Source organism: Eptatretus burgeri, chromosome 7 (genome assembly GCF_056783735.1).
Source record: "Eptatretus burgeri isolate ZD-2024b chromosome 7, Ebu_testis_v1, whole genome shotgun sequence".
Classification (NCBI taxonomy): Eukaryota; Metazoa; Chordata; class Myxini; order Myxiniformes; family Myxinidae; genus Eptatretus; species Eptatretus burgeri.
Window position 1 is genome coordinate 5,971,898 of NC_140967.1, and position 14,872 is coordinate 5,986,769.

Sequence of the window (14,872 nt, forward strand, 5' to 3'; positions counted from 1 at the left end):
GGTGAAATTGTCTCTTTGCCACGTGCGATGTTTCCCCATGCCACGTGCAGGGGCGGCATTAGTAATCAACCAACATCCGACGTCAGTGTAATCGGTCTTTACTGATGAAATCTCAACCAAATAAACTTGCCAAGGGGACTACGGGTCGTATGACAAAGGTTGTAGCGGTTGCATTTGACCCCTTCACCAGGAGTTCCAAAGTTGGGGCGATGAAAGTTATCTTTGAAAATGTGTACCGTGCACCAGAGGGAAAATGTGTACCGTGGTGGGAGAGGGCATTACGAGTGAAGTTTCAGAATCCTCAATTGTATCACGAGTACGAGGACTTACTTAGCCGATGTTGCTTCAGACTCAATTGCAAAAAAGTCTGGAGGAATTCCCATGTTTTATTCCCTTTTTCCACATTGGAAAGGTGTGTGTGTGTGTGTGTGTGTGTGTGTGTGTGTGTGTGTGTGTGTGTGTGTGTGTGTGTGTGTGTGTGTGTGTGTGTGTGTGTGTGTGTGTGTGTGTGTGTGTGTGTGTGTGTGTGTGTGTGTGTGTGTGTTTAAATATAGATAGATATATATATAGTTGTGGGCTGGGGGTCGATGGCGAGAACGACCGCGAGGTGGGGGAGGTTACGCCGTCTCTCACCAGACTCCCCGGAATTGTAGGCCGTCGCTCCGGATAATTCCGTGAGCTGGCGGGTTGCTGAACCGACCATGGATGCCAATATCTCAACCGCGTAGCATAGGGTCTGTTTGTCTAAAACAAATTTACCTAATTAACTACACGATTTTGACCACCGGGGAAACCACGCCCTCGGCACGTCTTGCTCGAACCGGGTCGCTCTACCGACTGCGGTAGAGTTCCAACTACCAACTCCGGTTCGGGTGCAGCCAAGCGCAAACTGCCAAAGCCGTGCCGGCTATGATAGACCAATTACCGGGGACGAAACCCCGCTTATACTCAGACCCGGACCATACTGGACCAATGTAAGAAGGGACAGAAAAGGACCGGGAACATTTCTAATAAATTTATTAACAGTAAAATAAAGACAAAGGCAAGACTTGACGCGAATATGCAAGCAGAGAAATATTTACAATAAGCACAAAACACTTACTCAGTTCTACTTTAAGACAGGCCCACACGCAGATACACACACAAAAAGAAAAAACCCCAGTCTTTATTTGACCCTCGCAGCCATGAAGAGACAAGCTGGGGTTCAGAGTTCGGTGGGTACCTGGTCGTTGGAGGGAAAGCGTGCTCTGCAGTGTGGCACCTGCCAAAGGTTTTCGGTTTGGTCCCAGTCGCAAGTGTGTGGCTTGTGGCAGAGCTCGCATTGCGAATAGTCGGGGTCCACAGAACTCCTCTCCCCGTAACAGCCACCATGAAGAACGAACCAGACTGCTCACAGCCTCCGTGAACAAGAACCAGACTGCTCACAGCTACCGTGAAAACTCCTGGTCCAACCACCGTGAAAACTCCTCTCCACCGAACTCTGCTGAGGGTGGCGTCGTAACTTTTATGGACCTCCCTCAGTGGGGAGGGGCCTTGGTGAAACCGACGTCACTGTTCACCGGGATTGGACGGGGCTTCCATGGGTACGCCTTTTCTGGGTGAGTTTCGGCCATACCGGGAAGCCCACCCACTCCACACGTGCGAACTCGCCCAAAAAGGTACTTCACAAATATTTGCCTCAAAACAGTGAGTCACCGGTTGGGCAGGTGAAGCGCTTGTTCAGTGGTGTTGTCAGTTTGTTTGTTGGATGGTCTTGGATGGTTTGTCAGATGTTTCCTTGGAAAGATTTAATAACCCAACTAAAAGAAGTCGCAACGCACGCTTTTTTTATTCTCCCACTCGACAAAAGGAAAGGGATCTAACGACACATGTACTTCATGGGATAACTGACTTTTGGGACCTGTATGTTGAATGCAAATGGTTTCCAGATCCGTTACTGTGTGTGTGTGTGTGTGTGTGTGTGTGTGTGTGTGTGTGTGTGTGTGTGTGTGTGTGTGTGTGTGTGTGTGTGTGTGTGTGTGTGTGTGTGTGTGTGTGTGTGTGTGTGTGTGTGTGTGTGTGTGTGTGTGTGTGTGTGTGTATGTATGTATGTATGTATGTATGTATGTATGTATGTATGTATGTATGTATGTATGTATGTATGTATATATATATATATATATATATATATATATATATATATATATATATATATATATATATATATATTGTTGAAGCTTTCCCGCCCGTCCGGCATGCGAACGACCGCGTCTTACCAATAGCGGTCGCTTCGCCCACCAAACGGACAATCCAGTCGTGACTTTCTGGAACAACGCCAGAAACCAGTCAGGGTGTATTTTTAATCCCACCACGGCCCAGTCCGTATTCTACCCACGCGAAATAGGGTCAATCGCCGAATATCGATATACCTAAGTACCCGCGCGGGTAACCTACCGAGGGACCGTACCTTGGCGAAGGCCTGCTTGGACACGAATCGCTTAAGCGGTCCGTTCCATGCTGGGATAACTGAGCGGGTATTATCGCCAGACCTCGCCGGACCCGATTCTATTTATCGGCTATTTAAAAACCAACTATATTCCGAGTGCAAGATGGGGCAGTTCAATGAGGGAATGGATGCAACGAACAGGTTTACATTCACACAAGGACATTTATTATAATAAAGCACGTATGCAATTAAACAAGGCAAAACACATATGCAATTATACAAGCAACAAAAGCACGACAAAAGAACTACAACCGTCTACATATTATGTACAGTCACTTGCAGTTAACAGCAGTTCCTACTTATTAGACGGGCCCACGGACACACGTACGCACACACACACCCAAGAAATGGTGGCAGAGGCCTTGAATAACGAGCTCCAGCTCAGAGGACAGGTGAGCTGAAACCCAGAGCCTATCTCGAACCTCTCCACCTCGTGTGGTCTTCAAGTTGTTCGGACCCGGGCTCCAGCGAAAGCGAGCTGGATCCAATCACCGAGCCGCGATTCTTCCCGAGCTCCCGCGAATCCTCCCACGCTTCTCAACACGTGTTGGTGAGACGAGGCGCTGATCCTTCCCGTCGATGCGTCGCTTCCCTGAGGAACCACCTCCCGCGCTTCTCAACATGTGCTGGTGAGACGAAGCACCGAACCTTCCCGTCGATGCGTCGCTTCCCCGAGGAACCACCTCCACGAAGAGGTCGATGAGTCGCACAAAGCCGGGAACCAAAATGGAGAACAAAGAGCTCCACGAACCAAGAAGAAGAAGCCACCACTCGCAGCTCGAGCCGAGCGACCGGCTTAACTTCCTTCCAAACAGGGCAGCTTAAAGCAAAAAGCTCTCCCGAGCCAAGCAGAAGCCGAAGCTCACGGAACCGTCAAAGCAAAAAGCTGCCGAAGGCCTCAACCCTAACACAAGCCAAGCAGGACCCGATGGTCTGCTAAACGGCTACTCTCAACTCCCTTCTCCAGCTCTGCCCTCTCCAACTCTGCCCAACGACTACTCTCTCCGAAGCAAAAAGCTTACTAACCCACGAACAAAAGAAAACAATCTCCTCTTATCCTTCTCCGCCCCCCCCTCCTCCACGCCCGGCGTGACTAATGCCCTCATGATCCATCCCCCCCGCTCAACCACGGGTGGGAGGGAGTTGTTGACATCACGAGTCACGGGACGGCAGGGTGGTTCTTCCTCATCGGAGAAGAGGGTGAGGGATGTCTCCATTGTTCGTTCCCTAACTATTAAATCGATCCGCAGCGCATCTAATCGATTTCTGAACATTTAAACAATGGAACGTGAGCTATCTCGGGAACAAGCACTTATCGACATAGCTGACTAAAGGAACCTGTATGTTGTGTGCAATCGAATTCCAAATTCGTAACACTATGTGTGTGTGTGTGTGTATACACACACACACACACACACACACACACACACACACACACACACACACACACACACACACACACACACACACACACACACACACACACACCAGCTTCAGCGTCGTTCCACCTTATTGTGGTATTCTTCCAGGGGATGGGGATGGGCCAGGCATCTGCCTGGGGGATGGCCAGACGGAGGCCCCTGGAGTACCATCAGAAAGTGGACGTAGCAACGCGCTGCTCTGGCGCATGCTCCCCATGCCTGACCTGACCTTCCAAGGCCACTTCAAAAGTAATAAAAATAATGACGTAAGCATAATAATATTATGAACATGGGTTTGTAAAATAATAACAGAACAATAATTGGCAGGAATATAAAGGATAATAATGTAATCCCCCTGGCTTCTCCCGTTGATAAATTCTTCATTATTTTATGCGATGACAATAACGGTTACCTCATCGTCTCACCACTAACCGTAAACACAAACTCACACAAAGAATTGAATGAGGAGTGTGTTCCATGGCCAATCAGCTTGCTATCACTTGCCTAGCCAGCCATTCCTTTGCAACTGTTTCATCGTTCCGGGTACAGATAATATACACCCGAGAGTATTGATGGAGGTGGGTGAGCAGGTAAGCGAGATGTTTACGGATATTTACAATAGTTCACTGGAGACAGGACAGGTACCAGAGGATTGGAGAGTCGAAAATGTAACACCATCATTAAAGAAAGGATCCAGAGAAGAATTGAGAAACTATCGACCTGTTTGCCTTCAGTTGTGGGGAAGGTGTTGGAGACATTAATTAAGGACCAGATGAGGAACCATTTAAATAAACACAAACACATTAAAAGGAGTCGGCATGCGTTTACCAAAGGTAGTTCCTGTTTTACAAATCTTTAAGAGTTCGATGAAGCAGTGTCTGATTGGGTGGATGAGGGAAAGACAGTGGGCATTGTATATGTAGACTTTAAGAAGGCATTTGATAAGGTACATTGGAGGTTGTTAGCAAAGGTGAGGGCTTGTGGAGTGGCTGGTCAGGTAGCTAATTGGATTGAAAACTGTCTTCGTGGAAAGGAAGCAGAGTGGCTGTGAGTGAGAGGATGTCTTGCTGGGAGGATACAAGTAGCAGGATACCTCAAGGATCAGTACTTGGACCATTATGATTCATTATTTTCATCAACAATTTGGATGGTGGGGTGAAGAGTGAGCTTTCCAAATTTGCAGATAACACAAAGCTTGAAGGTAATGTGGATGTCAGAGGAGGTGGTGAACAGATTCAGTAAGGTATTGATACTTGCATAGATTGGGTAAAATATTGGCAGATGTAATTTAACCTGAGCAAGTGTAAGGTGTTGGGGATGGGAAAGAACAATGAAAAAAGAGATTACAGGATATAAGGGGTAATTTTGGAGCGTGTCACACAGGAGGAGGATCTGGGGGTGGTAATAGATATGGGAGGTAAACAGGCAGCACAATGCCAGGTAGCTAGAGGTAAAGCAAATAGGGTTTTAGGCTGTTTCAGGAGGGGGATCATTTATAAATAAGTGGTGTTAACATTGTACAGGAATTTAGTGAGGGGCCACATCTAGAATATAGTGTGCAGTTCTGGTCACCACAGTTTCTGAAGGACATAGATGCCAAAGAGAAGGTTCAGCGCAGGGCTACTAGATTGATTCCGGGCCGAGTTAGACTTGGCATGAGGAGCAGCTGAAGTAGACAGGGCTTTATACACGAGAAAGGAGGCAGTTACGAGGAGATATGATGGAGATGTTTAAGATAATGAGGTGGAAATAAAATAAGTACAGATAAATTATTCAACAGAGTAGACAGTGATGGGACCAGGGGCCATAGCCTGAGAGTGAAGAGGAGGAGAATAAAGATGGTAGTAAGATCGGGATCTTTCACTTAGAGGAGTTGATGCACGGAATGGTGTCCCTGGAAAGGTAGTGGCAGGAGAAACAGGAGATAAGTTTAAATTGGAATTAGATAGGTACCTGGAAGTTATGGAGATAGAGGGGTATGGGGATGTTGGCAGGACTGAGATAGTTTGAGCATTGATGGGTGATTGTGTGCATGTGTATGGAGTGCTGTTGGTGGGGGGGGGGGGGGGGGCGGTCTCAAGGGGTGTTGTGTGGTTGATGTTTTTTTTTTTAACCAAAACTATGCCCCCTCCCATGATGGAGAGAAATTAAAAATATAAAATAAAAACACCACAAAATTAACAAAAAAAATAATATATTTAAAAAACATAATACCACCCCCCCTCTCCCCCCCCAAAAACCGCTGAATTTAAAATAAAAAACAAATATTTTCCATTTTTCTTATTTTGATCATGTTCATAAATTAGTATGGTGTTGATGTGGTGCAGGCATGATGGGCTGAATGTCCTCCACCTGTGTCTCATTTCCTTGTGACTGGAGTGCTTGCTTGAGTGCTGAAGCCACTTGGTGAGCGCTCCACAAGCAGATTGGTAATTGAACACACCCAAGCACTTGTGCTTGGCCGAGACCCCCTTCTTCGAGTTCTGCTGCTTGTGTAATGAAAAAGGTTAATTCCGGGTGTTTTCAACCCTGTTCCCCTTTTGTTGCCATTTTCCACTGTTCATCACCACTGGGATCGTTTTGTTTCTTCCTTGGGACAGGGACTTCGATTTTAAAACCCACAACATTCTGCCGTGTGCATGGATTAGTCCATTTAAAAATGAGTTGTTTTGTGATCGTGTGATGCACTAAATTGTATGTGGGTTTCATTAACAATATCGATACGTATCATCATTTGGAATTACAAAAAAATATTATTGTTGCATTTGTATATATTAAACATAGTTATTACACCAATTGCTTTTTCTACTAATACTATAACCTCACCCCCAAATTTTTGTAATCGTCCTGTCGAGTTAAACATTTCCTTTCAATTGATTCGATTACGTGACGGTGCTTTTCCTTAAGATGTACTGATAGAGCATTTCCTTTGCGCCGTGTTTATCTCGACTCACAAGTTGATATGTTTTGTTGACAAAGTGAGACCCCACACTCAGGGGGCCCTTGCTGTCTCAGGGCCCCATGCAATTGCAAGGGTTACACACCCCGAGCACTCCCTCTGGCCATGTGGGACCTTTCCCTACCTATGCCACCAACTAAGATGAGCATGCCTGAAAAAAAAAAGGAGATACGTTCAATTAAGTAATTCGATTTTGCACCCTCTTCGGGCCCTGTCACACCTTGACGTTTTAGCCAGCGCATGGAAAGGTCTCAAAATGTATGTAAAACGCTGGCGTACGCTGAACTATTGATTTTTTTTAAAGTTTTTGGCGTATAATAACGTGTTGGACGTATGCATAACGTATTAGTAACGTACACAGAACGTTTCAATCACATATAGATAACTTATATCAACGAATGCTGAACGTGTTGTCAGCGTTCACAACCTATGCCCAACGATAGTCTAACTTATGCATAGCGCGCGGCAGCGTATCGCTGACGATCACGTGGCGTAGGCTATTAATAGACTGCGGCTGGACGATTCAAATCATAACCGCACTAGACATCGAAGTGTGAAGCCGCTGTCACACCTTGACGTTTTAGCCAGCGTATGCCGACGTATGAAAAATTTGCCGAACCAAGCTGGCACACGTCGAATACGTTATGGGTAAGTTTTGTATACGTTAAGAGCATGCTGGCATACGTCGTAGTACGTTGGCATACGTCGTAGTATGCTGGCGTACGTCGATAAATTTTTAGCATGTTGAAAATTTTTCGACGTGCGACACACATTCCGCATACGCTGGCCATAAGTTGTAGGCACATTACGCGATCGTTGACACACGTTACTCATAAGTCGAAACACGTCGAGGTAATGGTTAGCATCAGTGTTCCAAACTCCCTGTTTTTTGTTTTTTTTCTTCTTCTTCGGTATGACAGTGATGTTGACACTTCGATTTCTAGTGCAGTTATAATACAATTAATAGGCTGCCGCTCAACGATTTAAATCATAACCGCACTAGAAATTGAAGTGTTAACATCACCATCATACCGAAGAAAAGAAAAACAAAAAAAACAGGGAGTCTGGAACACCGACGCTAACCATTACCTTGATGCGTTTTGACCGATGAGTAACGTACAAGTAACGTGTGGTCGACGTGTGTCAACGATCGTGTAACGTGCCTACAACATGTTACTCATAGGTTAGAAATAAGTTTCGGGTACGCCAACCATTACCTCGACGTGTTTCGACTTATGAGTAACTTACAATTAACGTGTGTCGACGCGTGTCAACGATCGCGTAACGTGCCTACAACACGTTACTCATAGGTTAGAAATAAGTTTCGGGTACGCCAACCATTACCTCGACGTGTTTCGACTTATGAGTAACTTACAAGTAACGTGTGTCGACGCGTGTCAACGATTGCGTAACGTGCCTACAACTTATGGCCAGCATTATGCGGAACGTGTGAGTCATACGCTGAAAATTTTCAAGCATGGAAAATTTGTCTAACACCTTGGCGTACTACGACGTATGCCAGCGTACAAAGACTTATGCCAGCGTGCTCTTAACGTATACAAACTTACCCATAACGTATTCGACATGTGCCAGCGTCTTAGCCAAATTTTGCATACGTCAGGCATATGCTGGCTAAATCGTCAAGGTGTGACAAGGCCTTTAGCTTGGTACTGAGGTGGTTTACCAATGTGGAGGGTTGGGGGGGGGGCTTTTATTATGACTGGTGAGCCTTAAATGAGATTTCAGAAGGTCCTCAGACAGAAGGTCTAACAGGGTCTATACCCTATAAGGTCTCTCTCTCCTTTGAGTGCAGCATTATGGCTGATGGTTACATCATTGGTTCGGGGTGCGGCCATGCCACTGATCACTGCATACTGGTCCCTATTAACAGGATACTGGTACTCATTTTGCAGACCTTGTAAGGATGACAGGCCGAGTCAACCACACCTGGTATTTAGTCCATGGGCTCAGGAATATATCGGTACCATCTGAGGAAACCAAACTTTAGGGCTACTAAGTTATTGGTAGGGACTATATGATTATTTCAATATGTGATAACCATTCCAGGAGAGCAGCTTAGTGGATGTATTTTGCATTTTTACCATTTTACCATTCTGAGATATTGACGTTTTGGGGGAAAATCAAAAAAAAAAAAAAATCAAGGACCACTGGGAGGAAGTGGCAGAGCTGAAGTCCACGCAGGAGGAAGCAGACACCCGAATGTTTCTGCAGAGCGCATGGCTGGGAACAAAGCCGTGGTGATCACTGCCGAAGATACAGATGTCCTCTTGCTATGTCTTGCCTTCAATAAGGACATCCCATGCCCCGTGTATCAGAAGTGTGGTACGCAAACCCGCACACAGTTTCTAGACATCGACAAGCTTGCGAGATCGATGGGAGACAGTGTCTGTGATGCCCTGGTTGGACTGCACGTGCTCTCCGGTTGTGATAGTCAGTGCCTTTGCAGGCCGGGGAAAGATGGGCGCCTTGAAGCAAATCAAGTGGGATAAGACCTACCAAGAGGCCTTCAGTCAGCTCACTCATTCATGGGAAGTATCCACCGAGCTCTTTCAGAAGCTGCAAGTGGTCACCTGCCACATGTACGTGCCATCTACCAACACCACGAAAGTCAATGAACTCCGACATCAACTCTTCTGTGCCAGACGGGGAGAGATAGAGTCCAGTCAGCTTCCACCATGTGAAGACTGCCTCTTCATGCACGTCCTCCATGCAAACTACCAGGCTGCTATTTGGAGGCGCTGTCTGCAATGCCAACCCTATGTTCCAAGTCCCAAGGATTGTGGATGGACCACTGATGATGACGGGAAGCTGGCCATCGAGTGGATGCAGGGTTCTCCAGCACCGGATGCAGTGTTGCAACTGCTTTCCTGCAAGTGTGGACGGTCGTGCAAACTCCCAGACTGCACGTGCCTTGCCAATAGCCTGAAGTGCACCGACATGTGCAAGTTGCGAACCTGTAGCAACCAGCCAGCTGATGTCGAGGAAGAGGTTGTAGACCTCGAGGACTCTGATGAAGACGAGACTACTGATCCCTGGTGTGAACGTTTTGGCACAATCACAAGGACATTCATGGCTACAAATATGCATGAGTAAAACATAGTACATAAACATGCCACAGTGGCGTGGTGAAATTTGGGTTATCCGTAAATTTCACATTTTGGACGCTTGTTGGAACGAGGGTAGGGGAAGGGCAATTCCTTTAACTGTGGTAAAAACTTGTAAAATGTTCATAAATGTTTTCCTCATACAACATGTGCATGTTGTTGGCTACTGCGGATCAGTAGCACTACCCAGGGAACTTGTATGACAATATCATAAATTAAAATGTACTGAAAATCACGAATCAGCAACATTTTGATAGGCCCTATTGTTCGCCCCTTTCTGCCATAAAACAAATTCTGCCTTCAGGAATGACAGAAAGGATTATTCGGATGGTATAAATAAAGCATTTCAGACATGGCTTTGTGGTTTGCAGTTCATTCTCGCCCCATGTGGAAACAGCAATTGCATCATTAGTGAATGTTTCTGAGTTTGCCTTTTCGCTTTCATTATGCGGAGGGTGGGTACATTCCAGAGATGATAACTACCAATAAGCTGCCAGTCTGCAATGGTTATCACATCAAAATATGATCTATATATATATATATATATATATATATATATATACACCAATTCAAAAATCATAACTAGGATTGGTTTCCTTAGATGATACCGACAAGTGGAATTTCTGGCCTGGGCCCATGGACTAATTAATTCAGTGGCCAACAGGGCTCAAACTCAGGACCCTAGGATCTCAAATCAGCAACCCTGACCGATAAGCCAACACCAGGCAGGCTCTCCTATTGGGTCTAAGGGTAAGGGTTCTAATGGGGTCTATAGGTCTTAAGGTATATGGTATCTTAGAGGATCTTTGGGGTATTAAGGTTATAAAGGGTCTTGGAGGTATTAGGAGTCTTTGGGGTCAATATTTTCTTCAAGGTCTTTGGGTTGTAAAGGATCATAAGGTTCAAGAACCTTGGTTGGGTGGGGGGGGGGGGGCTATAAGGTTGAAGAACCTTGGTTCAAGATTGGGGGTCTTCAGTTTATAAACCATCTTAATAGTCTTGGTTTGGGAGGGGGGGGGGTCTAAAAGTCTACATTGTCTAAGAGATATGTTCCAATTGTACATAATTAATGGGCATTGTCAAGGTCCAATAATAAGGAATTAATTGACATACGTTCAAACAGCACGTAATTAGTACACACACTCACAGGGGTCGACCAATACTTCACCTCGAAGGCGTTCACCATCCACCCGTGTTTTACAGTTTTATATACAGATATCAAGTGAATGGATGAAAATTGAGGATTTATGTGACCTTGACCTCAAATACAACAGGCTTGCAGCTTGTCACTACCTCTACCAGGAAGCAGAGACAGACAGGTAGATAGACAGAAACAAAAAACAGAACAGACCAACTAATATAGTTTTGAAATCTCCGATTTCGCAAGTAACGAACTGCACAGACAAACAGACAAAAACGGCACTCAGTGGAGAGCACACCTCTGCCAGGCTGAACAATTTCCATTTTGTATCCCACCGATCGGCCAAGTCCGAAACAAAATCTAATTGGATTGTTCTTTTCACCTACCCACTCATCCACAAAGTTTTGTCATAATCTGTCCACAACATTTTGAAATATCCTACTGTGTATTGTTTTTGGTCCCATCTCTCAAAGGTGAAAAAAAAAATCACTTTAAAAATAAATAATTGCAGCATCTGGATCCAGATCGTGACCAAAATCTAATCAATTCAGCCTCGTCACACACCCAACCTGTCCACCAAGTTTCATACAAGTCCGTCCACAACTTTCAGATATCCTGCTCACAAACGCACACGGGTGAAAACAACCACCGTCCACTTCCGGTGGCGAAGGAAAGAAACAGACACAGAGAAAGCAAACAAATGGCACAGACAAAGAAACAGACACAAAAAGAGACACACAAAAAGTGACTTATCACAGTCTCCATCGAGTTGGAAGTCACGCAAGCAGTGAACGTCCATCAAGCAAGGTTCAATGGCAATTACCCCATGCGCACAAAGTGAAAAGCGGGTTTAAGCAATTGGTTCACTTTGTCTGTCCGTCTGTATGCATGTCTGTCTACGTCTACAAACGCCAGTCTATGAGCGAGGTGTGACAATTTCAATCGAATGTTATATTTTGAACACTATTCGGAAAACAGACAGGTGTGCACACGGACACAGTAGAAAAGGCATTCAGAGGAACAGATTATAGAAAAGTAATATCGTACAACAAAATTAAGGTATTCAATAAAACAAGACTGGAATTGTTTGTGCATGAAAAATGAGCAAGTCCAAGTTCAGTTGACAGTTTCATGACTGACCCACCTTAACGTCCGTAGGGCTTGGTTTTGGTGCCATTCCTTCGGTGGCCGAACCCCTCAGCATGCCAATAAAGTCCTTGCGTGAAACACTTGCCAACAACTTCGCACGCTTTTGCTTTGATGGCCCGCCCTCTCGCATCTGTCCCTCAATGACCTTTTGATGCTTGCGTACAGAATTGAACAGCTGCACCACACCCCTGGACCAAGAAAGAAAACAAGAACAGGTAAATTAAAAACGCAGCTGATTGGTGTCGAGTGGCATTCCGTCATGAAGGAGTGGGTTTTTTTTATTTGTTTGTTCATTTCTCGTTCTGTCGTTGGAACGCCGACTACTTGATAAGACATGAATTGCTTCTGAACACCAATAACTTCAGGAATTTAAAATATATTTATTTATTTATTGGCAAATACCAGTGATGAAGACAGCTCAAAACTCTTATTTATCATTTTGCTTTTCATCCACCCATCCCCTTGGGAGCAAAATTTGCTGCCAAAAGATCTGAAAATCCACAAGCAAGACTGGAAAGCTTTCATCAAACCGACGTTAATGCCAGAATGCGAACACATAATGCCTAAATCCCATCGAGCCTTGCCTCATGATAACCGAGCTAGCTGGGTAATTAAACTCACACTGAACACGAGCATGGAACCAAATAACCCTTGGTACCCTTTCAGGGCAGAGAGGATTGTAAAGCAAAAGGTATCATGCTCAATCCAAAACTAAGCTACACGTGCAATCTATGGAAAAATAAAAATACAATTGGAACCTCTATTTATTTTTCTCCCCCAAAACATGAATGTTATTAAGAAGGAGACCGTAAAGTGAAACATCTGGACAAACAGGACGATCTATCCAAATAGGATCAACAGTGTGTGTGTGTGTGTATATATATATATATATATATATATATATATATATATATATATATATATATATATATATATATATATATATATATATATATATATAAATATATATATATATATATATATATATATATATATATATATATATATATATATATATATATATATATGAGAGTTCCTGTGGTTTTCCAACATGCGACCTCACCGAGCATTCAAAATGTGTCATCTAATTACCTCCGCCACTGAAAGTGGATTGAGAGCTTGGGTGTATGACAAGGACGAAATGACTAGATTTTGGTGATGATCCGAATCCAGATGTGGATCTGAGAATTTTTTAAGTGATTCTTCACCATTGGGAGATAGGGCCAAGAATGATATATAGCACGATATCTCGAAATCTAGTGGACAGGTCGTGTATGCAACAAGGATGAATCTATTAGACTTTAGTGAAGATCTGAATTCAGATCCTGATCTGAGAAATTTTTTTAATGATTCTTCACCATTGAGCAACAGGACTAAAACGATATTTATAGCAGGATATTTCAAAAAGTTATGCATGGATTTGGACGAAACTTGGTGGGTGAGTTGGTTAGGTGACAAGAACAAGCCGAGTAAATTTTAGTTCCAGTCCAAATCTAGATCCAGACTATCAGTGGGATACAAAACGTAAACTAGTCAGCCTGGCGGAGGTATGCGCTCCACCAAGCGCCCTTCTAGTTAACCAAGAAACAGAGGGAGTGGAAAGAGGTGAAGAGATGGAGACTTGGAGGGATGCTCAGGGAAAAGTTGAGAACTTAAGGTTTGAGGAGTGGTGTTGGGGGGGGGGGGACTTGGGGTTTGGGGGAAAGGGGTTTACATCTCACTCACCAAAAACATGGACCAACTTCTATCCTCTCATGAGAACTCTCTCTTCCTCATATGTGGTGACTTCATTTGTCATCAATGCCAGTTGGCTGGGTGTGGGAACCCCTCTCACCTGTCATGGCACTTCAGCAAAAGCTTACTGAGACTCATTAGGACCAACACAATCTGTCAACTTCCCGACACGGATGTCAACCAACGGTACTCCATCACTTCTGGATTTGATTTTGACCAATTACCCTGAAAATATCTGCTGTTCATCTGACAACATGCTTGTCAAAGTAGACACCTGTGCTCTTTCTGGTTGTCATCAATGATCTCTCCACCTCTCTGGAAAATCCCCCATCTCTTTGCTGATGACTCCATCAGTCATCCCTCTGATCGGCAGGCAGCAGCTTCTTCACTCTCTGCAGATCTGGATAAAATCACAAGCTGGTCAAACACTTGAAGCATGTCTTTCAATCCTGATAAATCCCACACTCTCACTATGTCTCTCCGAAAGGACCGTCTGGAACCCCCCGCCCCTCCAATCTACTTTCTCAACAATCCTCTGGAAGAAATCCTTTCATTCAAGCTTCTGGGTCTCATTATCTGCCATGATCTTTCCTGGGAAAGCCACATTTCCAACCTGGCCTCAAAAGCCAGTTGCGGTCTGGGCATCCACCATTGTGCAATCCTTCCTTGGCACACGTGAGCTCCTGACCACATAAAAGCTGTCATCCACAGCCTGATGGAGTTCTGCTCTCCCTTCGAAGCTGGTGCTCCCACCTCAACTTTCTCAACTTCACGGTGTGGAAACCAAGACATTTAGGATCATTGGTATCTCCTACGATGAAGCCGAGTCTTTGGGTTTCTTTCCGCAGGCAGGTCAGT

The 14,872-nt window shown here is 44.7% G+C and overlaps 1 protein-coding gene across 1 annotated transcript in view; it reads right to left on the reverse strand.

Moving 5' to 3' along the window:
* RRP15 (ribosomal RNA processing 15 homolog) overlaps positions 1 to 14,872 on the reverse strand; it is a 49,040-nt gene that overhangs the window by 18,247 nt on the left and 15,921 nt on the right. Inside the window, exon 4 of the mRNA XM_085887343.1 lies at positions 12,276 to 12,468. Within this exon, the coding sequence (XP_085743469.1) occupies positions 12,276 to 12,468 (193 nt within the window). The remainder of the gene's footprint in view (positions 1 to 12,275; positions 12,469 to 14,872) is intronic.